Here is a 20,217-nt window from a genome sequence, read left to right on the forward strand (position 1 = left end):
TTTATGGAGTTACTAGGAAAGATGAGAAAAAAAATGTTTTTACATCGATTAAGTATAAGGATAAAAGAAGTAATATCATTTAAGATAATATGGATATGTGCTCTTTATACTATTATAATACGAAGAGAATTATTCTTAGTAGTAGTATAAGAAGAGGTAGAGAAAGTGGTAAGAAAAAAAATTATATATAAAAAATTAACTAAATATATAATTTTTATAGATTTTAATAATGATAAAAAAGTCTATGCAATCAATTCCAATAATCAAGATTTTATGATTTTATTGTTATTGTTGCATGATTATTTTTTGGAGTTACAATGTGGCCACAGTGCTTTGGGCCCTCGAGGCTGCTCTTGCGTTGACTTCCCTGTTGATGCTTGCTTGTTATCAGCTCCGACCGTTGACTCAATCATCATTTTCCATGGTTCATCTTCTCTGCTAATGAAGCAAGCGCATCTGTCAATGATGGATGTCACGAGCATCTGCGACTGACAAGAAAGCCATTAGAACATGGCACCATCGTTCGTTCTCCTCCTCCTTTGTTTGTTTTTCGATTACTTTTTCTTCTTCTTTCATTAAAGTAATTGATATATTGTTTGATACTACTGACTTACTTTTGTCTTTGTTGAATCGATTAATATTCAAATCATTCATGAAAAGGAAGTAATGATGTGAACTCTGAAGAGAAAAAGATTCATCTTCCATATCTTGCATTAATAAACTCACAATAATACTTGCTCTCTTTAATGACTAGATTTGAACTAGTAAGTATCAAGTTTTATATGAAGAAAACTTTCCACTAGATTTGAACTTTGAAGTCTTAATGGAACACAAAAAGAGCAACCAACCACAAGCCAAATGATGAATCCTCAAACATGGACTCCACACAGACAAATGTTCTAAATGATTCCTTAAATCTCCACCAACTCCATGTTGTAAGTAGGAAGACTCCACCAAGAAATGCTTCTCATACTTACCCTTCATTTGTGGACTTTAAGGTAATGTCTGTGCTTACTGGTGGTGGAAGTTTGGTTGTCACCGTCCACCTACCTGTGGCTGCCTGCAACAACTCTTTATTTCATGTCCTCTGTCACTTGATGTTACTACACGTTCACCTCAGAGCCTTGAAACCGAAGCGTAGCTGACTGAGTCGCTTTCATGGTGGTGAAGCTTCACTCCAGCAAACATTAACCTATCTTAGCCTCAAGCATGCTACAAGATATGGAGGAAGAACACAGGTGAGATGACACAGAAATGACAAGCTTTGGTCTGCACGACTACTCGAACTCAAACAGAACTCGAAGTTTTGTATCATAAACATCTATTTACATACATGTCAAAAGAATTCCTTCCCTTTTTCTTGACTCGGTTCTGAATCTGACACTTGTGATCGAAGCTAAATGCATCAGTTCTTAAGATAAGGATCAGAAGGTTGTGGCTGCTGGTTCTCATGCCAAGAACTCAAGCCTTGGCCATGGCTGTGGGCCGCTGCTGTCGGTGCAATGGTACCGTTGAGGTACTCAGACCACTTGAGATCCTGCGGCTCGCCGTCGAAATGGATTTGGGCACCCTTGTTGGGCAAAAGTTCGGACCATGGGAAGATGCCGCTGTCCAAAAGATTACCACCACTGCTCTGCAACTCGAACTCGTTGCTGCTGTCCGCGGTGTTCGCGCTGTTGTTTGTGGAATTGCCCGTGTCCAGGTAGTGGAATTCCGGCAGGGAGTAGCTGACTTGTGGGAGACTCGTCATGGGTTTCACCTCCCCTGACGACGAGAGGATCGAGCTTGAGATCGATGGAAAAAGGTCTTGCAGCCTGGTGTGATGGCTAAACCAGAGAGGCGGATTCTGAGGAGCTGATGGCCCGACCAGAGGAGCGCATCGGTCGAGCTGATCTACCATGAATTCTTTGCTGGGCGTCGCTGGATCTTCGCTCTCGATCTGGTTGCTCGCCACCACGGAGATGAATCCAGAGGTCTTGTCGCTGTTCATGGCTTCTCGCTCTTCTCTTCCATCCGTGTCGCACAGTGGCATGTGGCTGCTCGGATCGATCCCTCTCTGCCTCAGCTTCTTCTTGATGCATGAGTTCCAATAGTTCTTGATCTCGTTATCCGTTCTTCCCGGCAGCCGCGCCGCGATCTGAGACCACCTGAAGCCAAGGAAACAGCGGGAAGGCTCAAGAAAGCGAAAAGCCACACACAGAGATCGAAGCCGGCGCTGGTGGCAGGCGGAGGACCTGTTGCCCAAGGCTGCATGGAGCTCAACGATGAGGTCCTCCTCCTGCTGCGAGAAGGTGCCCCTCTTGAGGTCAGGCCTCAGGTAGTTGATCCACCTCAATCTGCAGCTCTTGCCGCACCTCTGTAGACCTGAAAGCTCGTGCTATCAGTGGAATCAGACATCGGAATCGCCGTCTCTTCCATGGCATGAAGTGAAATTACCTGCTAGCTTGGGGACGGAGCTCCAACAGCCATGGCCAAACTCCGTGATGTGCTTCACAAGCTTCTCATCCTCTTCCGGCGACCACAACCCTTTCCTCAGCTTCTGCTTGTAGCAGCAAGAGTGCCTCCCCATTCACAGTGCAAAGAGCTGCAAGGGGAAGGAGGAGTTCCTCTATCTCCTTCTCATTCAACCACTGCCTCCTTTAAGGTGGGGAAAGGAAGCTTGGAGACCATGTTTCTTGCTCCAATGGTGGTGGGGCAATGCTCTCTGATAATTTGGGTTGCGGTAACATTCCCCAGAAAGGACATGACTGCAGTAACATGAAAGAGTGGGTGGATGGGACATGGAGGGATCCATTTCTACCTCTTCCTCCCATGGCAAACGGCCATGCAGTAGAATCCATCTGTTGGTGAAGGACAAAAGGGTGTGTCAGAAGGATCAGAGACTTCTTGTGCTGGTTCACTTTGCAGAGGTTCAGTCTTGGAAGCTCACAACCTTTGTTGGCTCAGAGATGATATCTATGGCCAGCTCTCAGAATGAATGAGTTGAGCTGAGAATAGTAGAAAAGGCACCACAAACCTGCAACTGAATTCTTTTGCAGACTCACCATGCAATTCTCAGTTCAGATTCAGTAAAGATGAGGCAGAAAAGTTGGATATGTTTAGTCCCTCTGTCAACAAGATAAGAAGACAATATTATGTTGATTTCCATTATTAAGGGTTTAGGAACTGTTTCTGCATGAAAATTAAGTTTTATTTTATGTGCCAGATAGGATATTGTTTTTCCTGGGAAAAAACATATGTTCCATATAAACAAGATAAAAAAAATAACTTTATTTTTTAAACAAAAATGAGAAGAAAAAAAACAAGGAATGAAAGCTTAATTATCACAATTCTCTCTCTTTCTTTTTTCTATTTTCACTATTTTTTTTCCTTTTGTTTATTATGAACAAAAGTACATATAGGGGGAGAAGAATTAATTCCAAAAAAAATCAACGATAAAATATAAATTAAAATAAAAGTCGAGATAACGTTTGTGTGGTTCGACATCTCTTGCTTACATAAAAAAAAAATTAAATTCTTCGATATATAAGAATAATAAAATATAAAGATAAAACTTTTTCCTGTTAATCCAAATCCAAATGTAAAACTCCTTATACATCTTATCTCTTAAAAATATTAAAAAAATTTCTCTCAACATCTCTAGATTTATTTAAGAAAATTCTATGAGAACTCAACATATTCTAAAAAATATCTCCACATACCAAAAAAGACCAAGAATATTTATCTAATAACAAAACCATTAAAAGTCCAAAGGTTTCTTTATATATATATATATATATATATAAACAAGAGGATATTGCTGAGCAATCACTGTTACAAGTAATCAAACTGTGTTACCAACACCATCAGCTGTTGTGCATGTCAAAGTGCAGTGAGATCAACAGCAACAGGTTTGTTTTCTTGAGATGAATTCCACTGCACCAAAACCTTGATGTTTTTGTGTGCACACTACATTGAATTCAATAGCAACTCTTTTTGAAGGTTTGTGGAGGAATATTTTGAATGCACAATTGATAGGGTAGCAAATCATGCATGCATGTGCAGTGGGAAGATTGGGTCCATGTGATCCTTGATTTGTGGCTACAAATTAAATGACAAAGAAGGTGATAAATTAACACCTAACATAGTTTCATGTGCATGTCCAATGCATTGGGACCCTCACCACAAGAAAAGCTTCATATCTTTGCTGTTTCCGGTCGCCATCAAACAACGGGTTGCCCATCACCATCATTAATCATTTCACAACAAAGTTATTGAGCTTTAAAGACATTGCATTATTAGATTGCAAATCCATAATCATATATATTATTTAACAGCATAATCAAATTATTATTATTTTTATTATTTTTATTGGGACATCATATCGGTTAATACATCGGTTGATAGATTTTGTGTCGATGTTAGTGCATATATATTTTATGCATAATTTAATGTAATAAAAATATTTTTAAAATTATATTCGTTGGGGATGACATTGAATTAAATTGAAATTAGTTAGTTAGTCTAAATGCTTCTAGTTAAATAAGATTGGATTTAGCTTGTATCGAGAATCGAAAGAAAATGAGTGTAGAAAAGAGTTGTGGCCTTCCAGTAGTATAATGCATGATTGATGCTAATCGATGACTAATGTGATTGCTCCTTTTGGTGGTGGTGCCGCTACTATAATGGTGATGATGCTATTGCGTTGAAGATGAAGAAGACAGATGGTGAGAAGAAAGAGGGAATAAAAAAAAAAGCTAGAGCAGAGTCTATCACCTTCGAGGACTTTTTCCTCGCTTAGGCCACTCACCTAGGATTCTTAGTGGTTATAAGTACTCAATTTATTTATTTATTTATTTATTTTTTAAACTTTTAGAGAGAGAGAGAGAGAGAGGATTATAATATTTTTTATAAGGATAGATGTCCCTGGGATAAGTGACACATGTCTCGTTCTAAAAAAAAAATAAGTAGGGATTCATATGATGAAAAGTGTTTACCCTTAGATGAGTATCATATATCTCCTTTTATTAGAGTGGTATGTATGGATCTATAAGATGAGGAGGAATGTCCACCCTTGAGTGAATGTCATATACCCTCTCTTCTAAAAAAAAGAGAGGGTTAAAGATTAATAGAATGGAGGCATATGTCCACTTTAAGATCTTCTACCATATTATCAAGGGTAAATTTATACACAGGGTATTCGATATAATATTTGTGTAGAGGGCATATGTCTTTTGATTTTATTAATGTTTTGTACAATATGTAGAGGGCTTATAGTAGGCTTAACAACCCTAGTTTAATTGATTTTTATAGGAGTTTTAGTATTGTAAACATGAGTTGTATATAACCATCGTATCCAAGCAAAACAAGCCAAAAACAAGTCATCTAGGAGTCATTTTAAAAGTTTTCTAACTTTGCAGAATGGTGTGAAGTGTCAACCAACACAGTACCCAAGAGTTACTCGGGTAGCATATGACTAGATGAACCTTTGTGGTAGTGTTTAAGGCTGATTTTTTATCTTATTTCACAATAATATCATGTGAGCATTTGTGGTGACTTTTTACTATGATGGATCACCTTGGACCCCTTGTCGTATGATCGTGAAAAGCTTGCTAAGTATATGTATGCAATTTACATTGCTTATCAAGTGTTTGCTGAAATATCTACTCATCGGATCTCGAGTTAAACGCATCTTCTAATATATCTTCTCTTTTGTAGGTCCTTAAGGAACCATAAGAGGCTTCGAAAGGTTGACCCTTTATGGATGGACATGTAAGGGTGCTGTACGACTTAGACAAAACTAACTAAGTTTATAATAGATGATATTAGAGTGGGATAAATACACTTAGAAATATTTGACATACAAATGTGAGAGACCTCGTGAGGCTACATTGAGGGCATCCAACACTTGTAATCATTTGTAGGAAGGTAGCATAGAGACATAAGAAAAGGAGTCGCTCAGATGAGCGGATATTCGAGTAAGAGGCACCATGAGAATAAGAGAACCGAGAAGAACATACGATACATAAAGATTAGGATGGCTGAGTTTGAGCTATGGCTCAATGTTAGCAACTAAATTTGATGGTGCTTAAAGCAAGCGGGGGGCTCGGTAAAAGATAAGACTATGCAAGGAGGGATGGGTTGCTCGGCGATTGAAAACATTATAAATAGCTCACAGAAATGAGAGAAATTACTATCTCGAATAATTTAATACTCATGCAAAGGCTTATATATGGATGATGGAGCCATCCGAAGGCATATGAAACTTAGCACTATGGAGCATAAAATTTTTTTCTTCGACATAAGAAGGATATGTTCATAAGAGGCTGAAGTATAATGTAAGTTTAGCATGTTACTAAGTCTTGAGAGATGCAGCGATTACTGTATTAGCAAAGAGTCAAAATCTAGTAAGTGCGATCATGGAGGCATAATCGTACATGATTTGTTTCGTAAGGTGGGATAGTCCAAAGGGATGTTAGTCTCCAAAATGCTCAAAGGAAAGGATGCAAAGAGAAAAATTACCCCAATTGATAGATATCCAAAAGAGATAAGTTCTGATTATCTAAAGGTAGAATCATATATAACAAACCACACATGTTGAGGGGGATACCTTAAAGTAATAGCTCTATAAAACTCAATGAATAGATAAAGCAACGAGGAGTCATCGAATAATCTCATACAAAATAATGCATTAGTAGATGTATTACAAGATCAAGAAGTGGGGATCAGACTCAACGAAAAGCTGACCAATGAAATTGTGAGTGTGATGGCTACCATCAACTCAATACAAATCGAGGAGTGAAGAAACTTGAGTGAAACTTGGTGAAGTACCTAAGCCAAAAGTGAAGCAAGTGTTGTAAACTATTTTTTTATCGACAAAGGGAAACTGCTCGAGAAACACAAAAGTGTTGAAACAAATGTTTAAAAAAGGATAAAGAAATAACGATGAGTCGAGAGGGACTAAGCTATCCAAAATCAAACATTAGTTAGTAGAGAGATAGACTCAAAAGAGTACACAATGCTATAGAGATGGATATAGCAATCACAAAAATAGGGATACAGATGCGAGATGATAGATAGTAGGGTCATGAGCATGACAATATCATGGTACTACATAGGTAGGACTTCCATGAGGTCATCAATCCTTTACTTTCATGGAGAGAGATTACATGATCATAAAAGGAGTCGAGGTGAAGAATGCAAAGATAAGCTCCAATTACCGAGATAAGCAAATTTATGAACATCTTTATGAACATCATAAAGTGAGAAAATACTAATAATAATAATAATAAGCAAAAAGACTACGTAGTGTATCAAATATATCATCACTCATGTAATTAGTTTACAGGACAACTATGTTTAGCATTGATAACAATGATAACTTAGAATGGACTAAGACCAATTAAGCAATTGATGGAGCTATTAAATGCAAATTCACTTTTAGATTATAATACTTTATAAGGATGAATATTGCTTGAATAAATAACACATGCTCCATTCAAGAAAAAAGGTGGGTAAAAATCCATAAAATAAAGACAAGTATCCACCCTTGCATGAATGTCATGTACCCCCTTTAAAAGACAAGTATCCACCCTTGCATGAATGTCATGTACCCCCTTGAGAAGAGAGAGGCCTAGAGATTCATAGAATGAAGACATGTGTCTACTTCAAGATCCTCTACCATGTATATTTAAGATATGTGTATAACATCTCCTTTAAAAGACCCGAGACAAGTTAAAGCCCAATACAAATGTGTCTCATGCCCAAATTTTACTATAATCTAATAAAAAAACAAAATTTATATAGGATGGGCCATCCATAGGCATTTAGGTCTATGTGGCTCCTATGTAATGATCTGAAGCTCTTTGTGTACTTTTGGACTACCGTAATAGTATAATGGTATTTTGATCTCCATTAAATTTTCCCGAATCGAAAAGATTCACCTTCGATGGATGAAAATTATGAGATACTGCTCTGAGAGGTCGGGGTTTGTCAATTGCAGCTCCTATTCTAAAATTCATGTGTCCTTAAGGTTGGATTGTTTATGCTATCGTACTAAATATATGTGCTCCTGGTTGATGGGAGAGATCACAAAGTTGGTCATCGAAGATGTTCTCAATTTGCTCCCGAACGGTTCAATGTGAAGGGCACTCGAGAACTAGGGGTACTAACATAGAAGAAAATGAATGATCCCATAGTTGTTGATGCATGCTAGAGAATATATATAACATAAGTTTTAGAAGCTCAGGTGATAAGTCTTCCACATTGAAGACATTAATAATGCCCAGGTAACTTTTCAAGTAGAGGGTAGAGATGAACTAGGGGTAGAGATTCAAGTAGAGCCTCTTTAGCTACCAAGACAAAAGTAACTTTTGAGTCTGTTAGCTCTATGGAGAAAAGGTTAGACCTCAAAATATATAGACTTAGATATAAGTGTAGTGTTAAAACTATCTCTTTAAAGGTACTAGCTCTAATCTCCTTAGGGGATAAGGGTACGAACTTAATCTTCATCCCATTATGCTCAAAGTAGTAGATGTTGGCTTTGTCATCATGTGTGATATTAATGTCGTATAGCCAATGCTTACAAGTAACACATGGGAAACATCCATGAAAAGCACATCACACTAAACTAGGTCCTAATATGTAACTAAACTAATGAAAACTAAATATCTTTAGATAACAAGTATATTGGTTTTGTTTGCGCGAGATACATTGTAAGTTTAAGAGTGTGATTCAGGTTTGAGTTTAAATTTGACTATGATAGTCTACGATTCTACATTAAGATTGTTTCTCTCATCTATGATAATCTTACAATTATAGTCAGTATACTATGTATATGTATGAAAGACATTAGTACGATGCTAATCTTCAGAAGTCTTGGGTTGAGCCAAGACACAACAAATAATCGTAATAGTGTGTTGGGTTGCATCAAGTGGTTCCTCATCATCACATATGCTAATTGGGTTATCTTCCTCATCATCTTGGTACCTAGGTCTACATGCATTTTATGAGTGTTTTAAATTGAATTATTTATTTTTTAATCTATCTCACCATTATAGGGTACATGCAAAGTACTTCACGATCTGGTATTGCATATTCCTTAGGCTGTCTAGGTTGTAGTATATTTTATGCGACTCTAAAGATTACGTTATTATCGGAATGATTCCTTCGCATAGGTGACAATCGAGTGACTTCAAAAGTGGTCAAGCATTGAATGTTTGATAGTGCTCTTCAAAACAAACTAGGTGGGTGTCCATAGCCTTAAGTTTAGCATTAATTTGAGCCAACACTTGCACAACCTGATCTAAATCCATCATAGATTATCCTAGGTTGATGAACTCATTGTGATGGTAAGTAGTTCTATTACAGGTAGTCATATAGGTAGAATGTGTGAGATCTACACTATTAGGATAACACTAAGATATTAATGTATATAGGGAGCCTAGAGGTGCTATTTTTGGGTAAAATTTTTAAGGATGACTCAAAGAGCTATAAATGAGTCAAATTTGAGCATATTTAGATATGTCTAGATATGAAAAATGAGTATAATAATACTGAAAATAAAATTTAAAAACTACTGAATATAAATGATGATGAAAGGAAGTAAAATATGTCGTATAAGAAGTTAAAATGAGTTAAAACTATTGAACTAGTTTACTTTGATCTAACCGAGGGTAAGTGATGTGATATGTTGTAAGCAAAAATAAAGAGTATAATGAGAGATAAAGGAGTCAAAGAATTAATATTCTAATCATGACTTGATTAGATTCAATTAATTTTAATAATTTAATAAATCTAAATAAGTAAGATAATTATATAAAGGTAATCAAGTACAATTAGAAAGCTCACTTTAAATTGAAGAGCTAAAATTTAAGTATTCTAAGAGTTAGTCGTAAACCAAATATAATAAGGGACTGGATAAATCATACTCTTCGAATTAATATCACATAAGCTTTGAAGGTAGGGAACATATCTCTCATAAATAATCTTTAACATAAATAAAATGATCTAATGTTCTTGGTATTAGATATTGAAATAATGGTCGAGCATATTGTACAATAAAGGCGATGGCGCTTAAGGTGGTGGTTGTTGATGTACTACGTTGACGATCAATGACTGATGTGGTTACTCCTTTTGATGGTAGTGCTATTACTATGATAGCGATGATACTGCTACATTGAAGATGAAGGAGATGGATAGTGGAAAGGAAGGAATAGAAAGAAGATATGGTAGAGCTTGATTCTCTCCTCACTTGTGCCACTCACCTAAGATTCTTGGTAGCTATAAACACTCAATTATTTATTCATTCATTTATTCCAAAATTTTATTTTTGATAGGGTTACAATGCTTTTATAATGATGAATGTCTCATTTGATGAGTGACACATGTCCCCTTCTAGAATAGAAGTGAATAGGGATCCCTAGGATAAAAACAAAAGTTTGCCTAGGATGAGTGTCACATACGTTCTTCTAGAAGAGTCATGGGTAGGGATCAATGGGATGATGACACATGTCCACCATGGCATGAATGTTAGGAAGAGAGGGTTACAGATTCGTAGGATAGAGACATGTATCTACTCCAAGATCCTCTACCATGTGCACTTTAAAATGTGTACATGACATCCCTTTTGATGATCCCATATAAGCCTAAGCTCAAAGCCTAACACAAATATGTTTTATGCCAAAATCATACTATAATTTAATAAAAAAATAAAATATATCTAAGATGAGACTTCCATGAGCATTTAGGCTCATATGGCTCTCATGTAGTGATTCAGAGCTCTTTATATCCTCTTGAGCCATCGTAATGATATAGCGATACTATGATCTCCATCAACTCTCTTGGCTGAACAATTTTTACATTTGATAAATAAAAATTGAGAAACTACTCTAGAAGGTCGGGGTCTGTCAGTCACAGCTTTTCTTCTAAAGGCCATGTGTCCTCGAGGTCAGATTGTTCATACTATTGTTTTAAATATCTGTGCTCCTGACTTATGGGAGGGTGTATAATACTTTTATAAGGATGTATGTCCCTTGAATGAGTGGCATATATCCCTTCTAGAAAAAAAAAAAAGGGTAGGGATCTATAGAATTGAGTTAAGTATATACTCTTGGAAGAGTGTCATATGTCTTTTTCTATAAGAGTAATAGATAGGGATTCATAGAAGGAAGATAAGTGTCTACTCTTGCATAAATACCACATACCCCCTCATAGAAGAGAGGGGATTAGGGATTCATATGATAAAGATATGTGTCCATTTCAATATTCTCTACCACGTTTACTTGCATGACATCTCCTTTCATGACTCCATATAAGCCTAAATCCAAAGCTTAATACAAATGTGTCACATGCCCATATCCTACTACAATCTAATAAAAAAATAAATTATATGTAAGATGGATCCTTTATGAACATTTAGGCTTATATGACTTCGATATAGTAATTCGGATCTTTTTGTGCTTCTTGAACCACCATAATAATATGACGATACTCTAATCTCCATCAATTATTAAATTATTTTTAATTTTTTATATTTTTTAATAAAACATGAGTGAGAGGAGGCAAGATAACAATTTTATTTATATATTCAACGGCGTTAGTGATGATTATAAAAATATTAGATTTAAGTGTTACAGTAAATTGTTTAATTTATTTTTTCTAATAAATAAAAAAGGATGGGTTTCCACATGAATCACTTCTCCATCATCAAAGATTGACATTTCACATAGATGACCACTTAAGATTAATTTGAATCCGACATGAATGGTACAAGAGCCTTTTTAATACCTTTTTAATCCACTTAAGATTAATAATAAAGTCAATTAATGATGATTAAGATGATAGCTGACCCATTGACATTAGAAATTGTAATTAAGAGGGTCCAATCGACAATAAACATATAATATAAGTTCACCTACCGCGATGAAACATGATTCATGAGTCACCAATGTGCATGAAGATATATTTTTGCTCTCATATGACATTGGATGATTAGCCTCTAAATCGCTAGTTTTTATTATAAGAAATAATAAGAGGATAACATAGGATTCACTAGCTTACATCCTTGTCTAAAGATACTATCATTAGACCAAAATTTTAGATATAAAAATTATAGAATAATATTTGAACTCTAAAAAAATATGTGGGATATGATTTTAGACTCTCAGTATGTTTTTGTATATTATTATCAGACTAATATTTTAGATATAAAAAATTTATTGGATGAAATTTTAAACCCTTCAGTTTTAGATAGTGAATTAGCTGATATATTATTACAAAACTAATATTTTAGATATTCAATATATCATATGAGCTCTCAAACTTTGAATCTTTAGTAAATGGTTTTAGAACACCACCACTGGATTAATACTTCATGTATAAAATTTGCAGATCTCGAACCCTTAAGTGAATTGACTATCAAATATATATAATTACAAGTATTATAACTCTTTCATTCGTCCGTTATCACAAGTTGTTCATTATAATATACTATCATAAATAATGACCTTGTCTTACCAGACTCAGTTTACAAAGATTGAAGATTAAAACCTCATTCAATATATTTTTATATTTTAATTATTTTATACCTTAAATATTGATCCAATCGTTCGTCGCTTTTGCATGCTTATACAGAGACATGACATCCTGTTTTGTCTTGGTTTTGTGTGTTTTTGCTTGTAAAAATACATATTCGAACAGGTTGCAGTGATACAGTGTGACCGCTCATTGCACCGAACTAAAAAACCTTAAAATGGCTCCGTTTTCGCGTGTCGCATGTTGTTTTTTTAGTCTAATACAGTACCCAAAACGTCAACCATCTCAGCACCCTGGAACGTCCCGAGTGGCACGGGACTGGATGGGACTTCAGTATATTATCGGACGTTAAAAAATCTTCACAAGTTCGCACATTAACTTGACGAGAACTTGCCTTCACGCCTAGCATCCAGTGAGCAATTATTTGGGGACTTGCAACTGTTCGTTGTACCTTCTAAAATCCTTGTTTGTGAATGAGTTTGAAACCTCATTCGACAAGGTTATAGACTCGAATGTTATATTCGTTACTTTGCTTTTAAAAAAAAAAATAATAAGATAAAATAATTTCTCTTATCTTATATACAAAAAATTAAAAGATTTATCGTAGCATTCCATACTTTATTGTATTCTTTTAGATTTTTTGCAATATGTTCATAAAACTATCGTTTTGCTTTTTATGAGGTAAGAAATGTTTAGTCTAAAAAGTAGTATTTCCAATTTGAAAATTAAAAAATAATAATTTGTTATAGTGACGTTAAAGGAGACCTAAGAATTCTCTTAATTTAACTAAAAATATTAATTTGCAAAATCAATGATGGCAAAAAATAATTAGTAGAGTCAACCTTAAAAAAAAAAAATTCTCTTACAACAAAAAAATCTTAACTTTCTGCAGACAGTATGGAAATAAGAAGTGCAACTCAAAAAGTAAAAAATCAAAATATGGGGCTTTTCTCATGCACTTCTTAGATCACAAAAAAACACATGTACCACTTCAACCAGAGGCTCTTCTTCACTTCTTCACTGCACAAATCCTAAATCCCTATTCCTAACTAGTTTCTTTGTAACACTCGTTTGATCTCCCCCTCCACTTTGCAGCACTTCAAAAGCCACCAACATGACTGTCACTCATAACTAAACAATTTACCACCCTAAACAGTAACTCAAGAACAAATGCAAGGATATGAGACCGAAAAAATAAGTTACTGCTACCAGATAAATAATGCAGTCATTTATTTACACAAGAAATACTCGAAGGTCACAAAAAAAAAAGACTTTTCGGTACACGAAAGTTATTTCTTGCATACATCTATTAACTGCGAGTGTCACTTGGTCAGACTAATCACGGATCGGCTCTTTGATGTGTAAGAACTTGCACATTTTACGCACCAACATTCCATCAGAAATCTCAACTGGCTAATTACTGGAACCTGTCAACCACAGCTTCAAAAGCTAGATGTATGTTCATAAATCATTCAGTTTTGGGTATTTGTTCAAAATTTCTTAAAGGTATTTACAATCCCGTACGCCGTGTCGCGGTTGGATCGTCAACGACAGGCACATGGTGTTCAGCCACTCCTCTATGCCAATTCAGATCATCAAAAGCATTCTTTTGTAGCCTGGAAGGAACAAGGAAAACCAACCATTTATGAGAAGCTAAGGCAGCAGCAAAAGTTACAGAGAACGACTAAATGAAGAAACTGGTGCAGCAGAAACTCAAGAACCTCAGTGGATGCCTGAATTTGTGGTTCTTCTTCTGTACTTGTTCTCGGCTCTACATTCGAGTTCCGTTGCTGCTGATCTCCAGTACCTGCAGTAGCAGGATCTGGGTGTGCCACAACAGCCATGGTTCCTGGTACCTGATCGGCCACAGAGTTCATGGAAAACCCAGGCAGTGTGCCAAATGGTGGTGGCCCTGGTATTACAACCGGGATTCCATGTCCTTGGATTCCGTACATCTGAGGGCTTACAGGTCCAGGTATCCCTCTCAAGTTCAACTGCCCTGAATTTGGAGTGCAAGGGAATTGTGGTGCATGCACTGGTGGAATTCGGATCATCGGACAGCCTGGGGCTACCCCAATGCCTGCACCCATTCCTACACCTACTGGTGGGAAAGGAGCCATGGTTGGTGCACGAATATGTGGCATTGCAAGAGGAAACATCATTGGTGGCATATATAACCCATTTCCCATCGACATTATCTGATTCATACATAAACTTTACTGCAAGGACAAACCAAATCTACAAGATCAATATGATCAGAGTATTTACCTGAACTTGCAGCTGGAGTGTTTTAAGATACTCGATGGCCTCTTCGAGCATCGAAGCTTTGTCCACCTTCAACAAAGTGTAGCTCTAAATTGAATAACAAAGCTGATTTTTCTAACAACATCGATAACACCGACAGAACCAGAACAAATACTACCTTATTACAATTGGGTATAAGCTCTTGCAGTGCACGCATTTTCTCATTTATCCTGTTCCTCCGCCTCTGTGAAAGAAGGAATCACATGCAGTCAGACACAAAGCAGCTTAGACAAACAAATACTTGGGAGTTCAGATAGCATATTTTAATAGCTGAGACAGTATGTTAAAAACGGCTTACCCTTTCTGATAAATTATGAACTTCTGCAGCACGACTTCTCTTTGTTCTTGCAACCCGTCCATTTGCTGGTCTCCTTGTGCCCACTGACTCATCTTGGAGATCCTACATGCAAGTACTTGTGACATTTTAGATACAGAAACCTATAATGAACCTGATTTAGATGAAATTTCATGTGACAACATCTCTGACTTACATCACTGTGGTAATCCGATTCGTCTCCTTCATATTCTTTTCTCTTCTCCATGTGTCTGGGTTCATTAGATGCTGCTCCAGTAAGATTTCGTGAGCAAATGGAAGAAGAAGCCACAACTGCATCAGGATCCTTTCGAGTGTCATTCCTACACAAGGCCATACTTGCTGCCAAGCTTGAGCTTGGGACATTATCAGGCAGTTTGGTACATTCATCAGTTTTGTTGTTGTTCTTCGAAGCTATATCTAGACAAATTGCATCCGGCTGTGCAACCAAGCCTCCTTCTCGTAGAGCCTTCATGACTGGTCCCAGGTCCAGCTTATGTGAATCCAAGGCTGAAAGCTTCGACACCCTGCTAATATCCTTAACACCATTAGTGCTTGCGATCGGTGCTGAGGTGATAGGATTGCTTCTTGAGACATTGTTGACCTTCTCAGTGCTTCTCAATCCACCAACATTCTGGAGACTAACCTTGGCAAGTGCAGCAGGTCTTGCGAAATGGGAGAAGTTCATCAGACTCGCTGTACTGTTTGGCTGCTGCTGCTTGGAACTCGCAACACCCTGATTCTGCAACCTTCTGTCCACCATATCGCCACAACGGTCTTCTTCTTGAGCTACATTACTACCGCTAGCACCATTGTCGACCACTGTTGACTTCGAATTCGGAACTGAACTCTGGCACTGCTGTGGCAGCTGAAACAAGTGCCCGGTCCTGGTTCTTGCTGACTCAGAACACCCTACCGGTGCCTTGGAAGCATGCTGATTTTCCACATTGCCCGAGTTTCTAAGGTCCACACCTGAGCTGGCACATCGACTGGCTGCAACCGTATTCCTGTGAGCTGAAACAGGGTTCAGATCGAATGCTGTGAACTCGTTCATGAACTCAGCACAATAATCGTTCTCGAGAGTCTCGCTTGCCAAAACTTCATCAATCGGATAATTGATCCACGGAACCATATCATCATCATCACCACCACGGGCACTCACTCCGGAATGCCCTGAAGGGGCAAAATCATCTACTGCCCGATCTACTTCACTAAAATGAGCAACTTTTGAACTGGCACTTCCCCTACTATCCTTCTCTTGAAGCCCACCATACTGGGAGAAGGCACTTGGAAAGGAGCTCTTCCTAGGCCTACTGGACTTGCACTGCATCACAATCTGGCCATTCTCCCACACTAGCTCAGAGAATTCATCGTCAGGTCTTCAGTAGAAATCCAGGAAACAACAGGTAAGACATCATCTAATGATTTGCATGAACGAGTAAACAGGCATAACAGAGTGTCCAATTTGCGAGAGAAGACCAGGATGGAAAAGAGCAAGTCATGAAACAAGACAAGCGCAGTAAGGTAGACTCACATAGAGAAGAAGTCAGATGAGCCATTTGCCATCTTTGGTTGCGAGATATCCTGTTTCGGCCTCATCATCCTTCAATGGATTTCAGATCTCACAAAGATTCGAGCTAGCAAATGATGGTTCAGCTTCGCATGCATCTAATGAGAATAGATCCCCAGAGATTTCCTGCATCCGCGCAGAGATTTTGCAGCCAAAGATCCAACCTTTGTAAGTAGAAAAGAAGAAAGATCCAATTTTTATCTCAACCAAAAGACCAGAGAGAGAGAGAGAGAGAGAGAGAGAGATGACCTATGCATCTGCAACTTCCTCACAAAATCGCCCAAAACATTCAAGAAAGGCATCCAGAAAAATCACATAAAAGAACACCAACTTGTCATAAAGCGAACAAAAATCTTCATCCAGACAAAGAAAAAAAGAAAGAGCAACTGCTACAGTCGAGTTAAAACCCTCGATTCAACTCTTGAGAAAACACCTAAAAAGGACAGCTTCTTTCACGCAAAAAATGGGGGAACGGAATCGAAAGCCACCTTGCCGAGCTAGGTTCCCGAAGAAAATTCCTACTAAATGCTCTCATAAGTCCCTCTCCCGGCTTCCGAGTGCTCGGCAGACAGATCCGGATCAGAAGACCACGACGGCAGAGCACAAAGGCAAAAGATCTGCTCTTTTTTACTCATCCACGTCGTGATTTGTGTACCCAATTTAGCAGGAACAGTTCTGGAGGGACCAAACGCAGTTCACATCCCAAGGCCACAAATCGTTCGTTCCTTGTGAGTAAAGGTTTCTAGAACAAAAGATGAGGTCTACTGTTTCCTAAATACAACAAGCATAGCAGTGGTAGGAGATGAGATTTTTAAGGCGTCTGGGTTAAATCCTCGTATCAAACATCAATCTCTGGAAATTCGAGAGTAAGATGTAGACATTCGGATATGATGAATACTTTAGCAGAGAGATTCGGCGAAAATCTTATGATCTGATAGAAAAAAATCTCATACCACAAAGGAAAAGGAGAGGCGTGATGGGGACGCGGTGTCGTGTTTCTACCTCCACCAGCTCCCAGCTCCCAGCTCCCAGCTCGGAGGATAGAGTGCAATATGAATCTCCAATGGCGTGTGGTGGGGCTTTTGTCATGCCAATGGCATTCAAGCAAGATTAGGCAGCAGATCCACTTCCGTTTATATACGAAGCCTTAAACTAATCCCTTCTCCAGTTCCAACTGCTGGATTCCTGGAGCCCTGCCCCGCTCGCTGCTTCCTGTGCCGTCGTACCATGCGACTCCTGAAGCACACTGTCGACTGACATCTGCCACCTCGCTAAAAAATTGGCAACTTCGCTACAGCAGTCGTCTCGCTAGATCAGCAAGCGCCTGCACATAAAAGGGAAACTTTTCGTTCTCGAACAGCGTGTGGATTCGCTTATGAACACTAGTTTGTTCCTTTCTTCCTTCCCTCTCCTTCGTGAGCGTGGCAGTGGCTTCGGCACACCTGAGACATCAGCTCAGACCGCGAAATTACCAGTGACAGGGGAAAGAAGAGGAGACCTCTCATCCGATACTTGTTTGTACTTTGAATCTCGTGAATTTTAGTGATCCAAAGTGTACGTTACCCTATCTTTTGACTGTACCTACAACATCTTAACCTCTAAGATAAGAATAAGATTGCTCATGGTGTTTGTATGAATGATAAAACCTAATGTATATGTTTTGATTTTTTTTTCTATTCTTATCGATATAGGTTTATTTTTATTTTTATTTATTTTCAGTAGGACTTTTATTATACTTACTACATCGACACTAATGATGAAATTATATATCAATTTATTAAAAAAAGATTTTCAAACCCTCTCATTTTTCGAGGTTTCGAAGTCATCTGGATAATTCTTATACTTCGAAAAGCATGATGTAACTTGTATTTTTATTTAATAAAATATTATTATAAAATATTAAACCTGTGAGTTAAACTCAACATACATGAGAGATTATTCTTAATCTCATTTTTAATATTAATCATGTAAATATTCTCTTAAGAAAAGCTATATTAGTCTTAGATTTGATGTGAATTTTGGTAGGATGGCTACCCTTCACCTTTTTCTCCATTGTGGATAGCTGATTCATGTACAAGGATTCATTAAAAATTTCCCAAAATCTAAGGACTAAAATACAATTTATTCGAGAAGTTAAAGTGTATTCCAACAATCACACCATATGCAAACATGCTTTTGCATCTATGCCCTCCAAAAGACGAGATATGTGTATAAGTGCATGCCTCCCAAACAGGCCTAGTCTTAATATATTGGAGATATTAATATATATATATATATATATATATGTATATAATGGAATCTAGGAAAATATTTATTTATTCCATCAAATCATTAGATATGGGAAATAAAGAGATACATAAAATATACATAGCCACTCCCCAACCTACATTGTCGTGGGGTGCAGTGTTCATCCCCCCTCGCACAATGCCCGCCTCCATACCGCATCTGTCCCCCTCTGCAGGCAACCGGTGGGACACCTAAGCGACCAACGGCGGCGTGTCATCACGTGATCTTCACGTGGACCGCTGGCACAGCTGTCGTCCAACAGCGGCTGCCTATCGTGATTGGGACGGCCGTCGTCGGTAGCCGGCGCGACGCAAGGGGCTCTCTCGGGCATAACGACAAACACAAGTCCGACAGCACGCAATGGTGGGCTCGCGCACTCTGGCATCGCGTCGAGCCCCTCGCTGGGGCGTCGTTGTGGCGACTCCACGGGGCGGCGAGCACGGCACGGCGCGGCACGGCCATCCAAACGAGCTCGGATGCGCTTAAGCTCCTGCTCTTTCATTCAGATAAGCCTGTTTGTACACGTCCAACACGGTCGCCATCCGCGCCGCTACGATCATCGGATGCACCGAGGGCTCGATCACGATCGATCTGTAGATGCGTGGAAGTGATTTCCACCTCACGATCAATCTGATTTGGACTGAAGAGTTCATCCAACAAGATGAGGTGGGGTCCAGGGAAGCGGACAAAGGGCAAAGTCGTCAGCTCGGGCCTGCAGGCCTCGGAAAACCCAAGCCCGCTAAGTGCTCGTCCGAATGTCCCAAAAGGAAACAAAGCAGAGAACAGTTGGCATGCGATGCATGGGACCGAAAGATTGCGAGGGAAAGAGACGCGTCTCTCCCCGGCTGTCTCAACGCACCGCACACAACGCAGCCACCGCCTCTCGTGTCGTCTATATATACGCATCGAACAGTGGTCGCCTCCTTCCTCGTACGTCGACTGCTCGCCATCTTCCTCGGTGTTTGCCCCCGTGTTGGTCATCGATGGCGAACCAAGGAACAGCCAGATGCATAGAGATTCTTCTCGCCATCATCCTTCCTCCGCTCGGCGTCTTCCTCAAGTTCGGCTGCAAGGTCCGCTATCGATCACCGTCTTCCTCTCCTCTTTCTCCTCCCTCGTGATCACCCAGTTGACGAACATGCATTATTCTTGTCGTCGCTACAGGTGGAGTTTTGGATCTGCCTGTTGCTCACCCTCTTCGGCTACCTGCCGGGGATCATCTACGCCGTCT

General features: G+C 38.6%; 2 protein-coding genes across 10 annotated transcripts; both read right to left on the reverse strand.

Moving 5' to 3' along the window:
• Nucleotides 1–800: 800 nt before the first annotated feature.
• On the reverse strand, nt 801–3,136 carry LOC103993893 (transcription factor MYB61-like). Of its 3 annotated transcripts, none has more exons than XR_010510601.1 (3): nt 2,437–3,136; nt 1,334–2,364; nt 801–1,212 (listed from the first exon to the last, which is right to left on the reverse strand). XR_010510601.1 is itself a non-coding variant. In XM_009414125.3 (3 exons), the coding sequence occupies exons 1-3, from the start codon at nt 2,567–2,569 to the stop codon at nt 1,406–1,408; spliced, it is 1,005 nt and encodes a 334-aa protein (XP_009412400.2). In that variant the 5' UTR covers nt 2,570–3,124; the 3' UTR covers nt 1,245–1,405. The 3 variants fall into 3 exon arrangements, 2 of the variants coding, with proteins under 2 accessions (XP_009412400.2, XP_065034495.1); XM_009414125.3 differs by lacking the exon at nt 801–1,212 and having other exon boundaries at nt 1,245–2,147; nt 2,235–2,364; nt 2,437–3,124; XM_065178423.1 differs by lacking the exon at nt 801–1,212 and having other exon boundaries at nt 1,245–2,364.
• A 10,558-nt stretch (nt 3,137–13,694) lies between these two features.
• Nucleotides 13,695–18,260, reverse strand: LOC135667899 (transcription factor PHYTOCHROME INTERACTING FACTOR-LIKE 15-like). Of its 7 annotated transcripts, none has more exons than XM_065178527.1 (8): nt 17,189–17,635; nt 16,665–16,826; nt 15,309–16,483; nt 15,116–15,217; nt 14,936–15,001; nt 14,782–14,847; nt 14,235–14,711; nt 13,695–14,129 (listed from the first exon to the last, which is right to left on the reverse strand). In XM_065178527.1, exons 2-8 carry the CDS (start codon nt 16,687–16,689, stop codon nt 14,109–14,111), a joined length of 1,932 nt encoding a protein of 643 aa, XP_065034599.1. In that variant the 5' UTR covers nt 16,690–16,826; nt 17,189–17,635; the 3' UTR covers nt 13,695–14,108. The 7 variants fall into 7 exon arrangements, with proteins under 7 accessions (XP_065034599.1, XP_065034553.1, XP_065034523.1 ...); XM_065178481.1 differs by having other exon boundaries at nt 15,309–16,509; XM_065178451.1 differs by lacking the exons at nt 13,695–14,129; nt 17,189–17,635 and adding an exon at nt 17,654–18,260 and having other exon boundaries at nt 14,136–14,711; nt 15,309–16,509.
• Between the last annotated feature and the right edge of the window lie 1,957 nt (nt 18,261–20,217).

This window comes from Musa acuminata, chromosome BXJ1-1 (assembly GCF_036884655.1).
Source record: "Musa acuminata AAA Group cultivar baxijiao chromosome BXJ1-1, Cavendish_Baxijiao_AAA, whole genome shotgun sequence".
Classification (NCBI taxonomy): domain Eukaryota; kingdom Viridiplantae; phylum Streptophyta; class Magnoliopsida; order Zingiberales; family Musaceae; genus Musa; species Musa acuminata.

What these genes read in the sequence shown, in the direction of transcription:
- LOC103993893 (XM_065178423.1), bottom strand. Translation starts at nt 2,569, where the DNA reads ATGGGGAGGCACTCTTGCTGCTACAAGCAGAAGCTGAGGAAAGGGTTG. An exon ending in CTCCGTCCCCAAGCTAGCAG is followed by an intron (nt 2,365 to 2,436) that starts GTAATTTCACTT and finishes ACGAGCTTTCAG; the next exon opens with GTCTACAGAGGTGCGGCAAG.
- LOC135667899 (XM_065178451.1), bottom strand. Translation starts at nt 16,732, where the DNA reads ATGATGAGGCCGAAACAGGATATCTCGCAACCAAAGATGGCAAATGGC. An exon ending in TCATCTGACTTCTTCTCTAT is followed by an intron (nt 16,510 to 16,664) that starts GTGAGTCTACCT and finishes TTTCTACTGAAG; the next exon opens with ACCTGACGATGAATTCTCTG. An exon ending in TTATACCCAATTGTAATAAG is followed by an intron (nt 14,848 to 14,935) that starts GTAGTATTTGTT and finishes ACTTTGTTGAAG; the next exon opens with GTGGACAAAGCTTCGATGCT.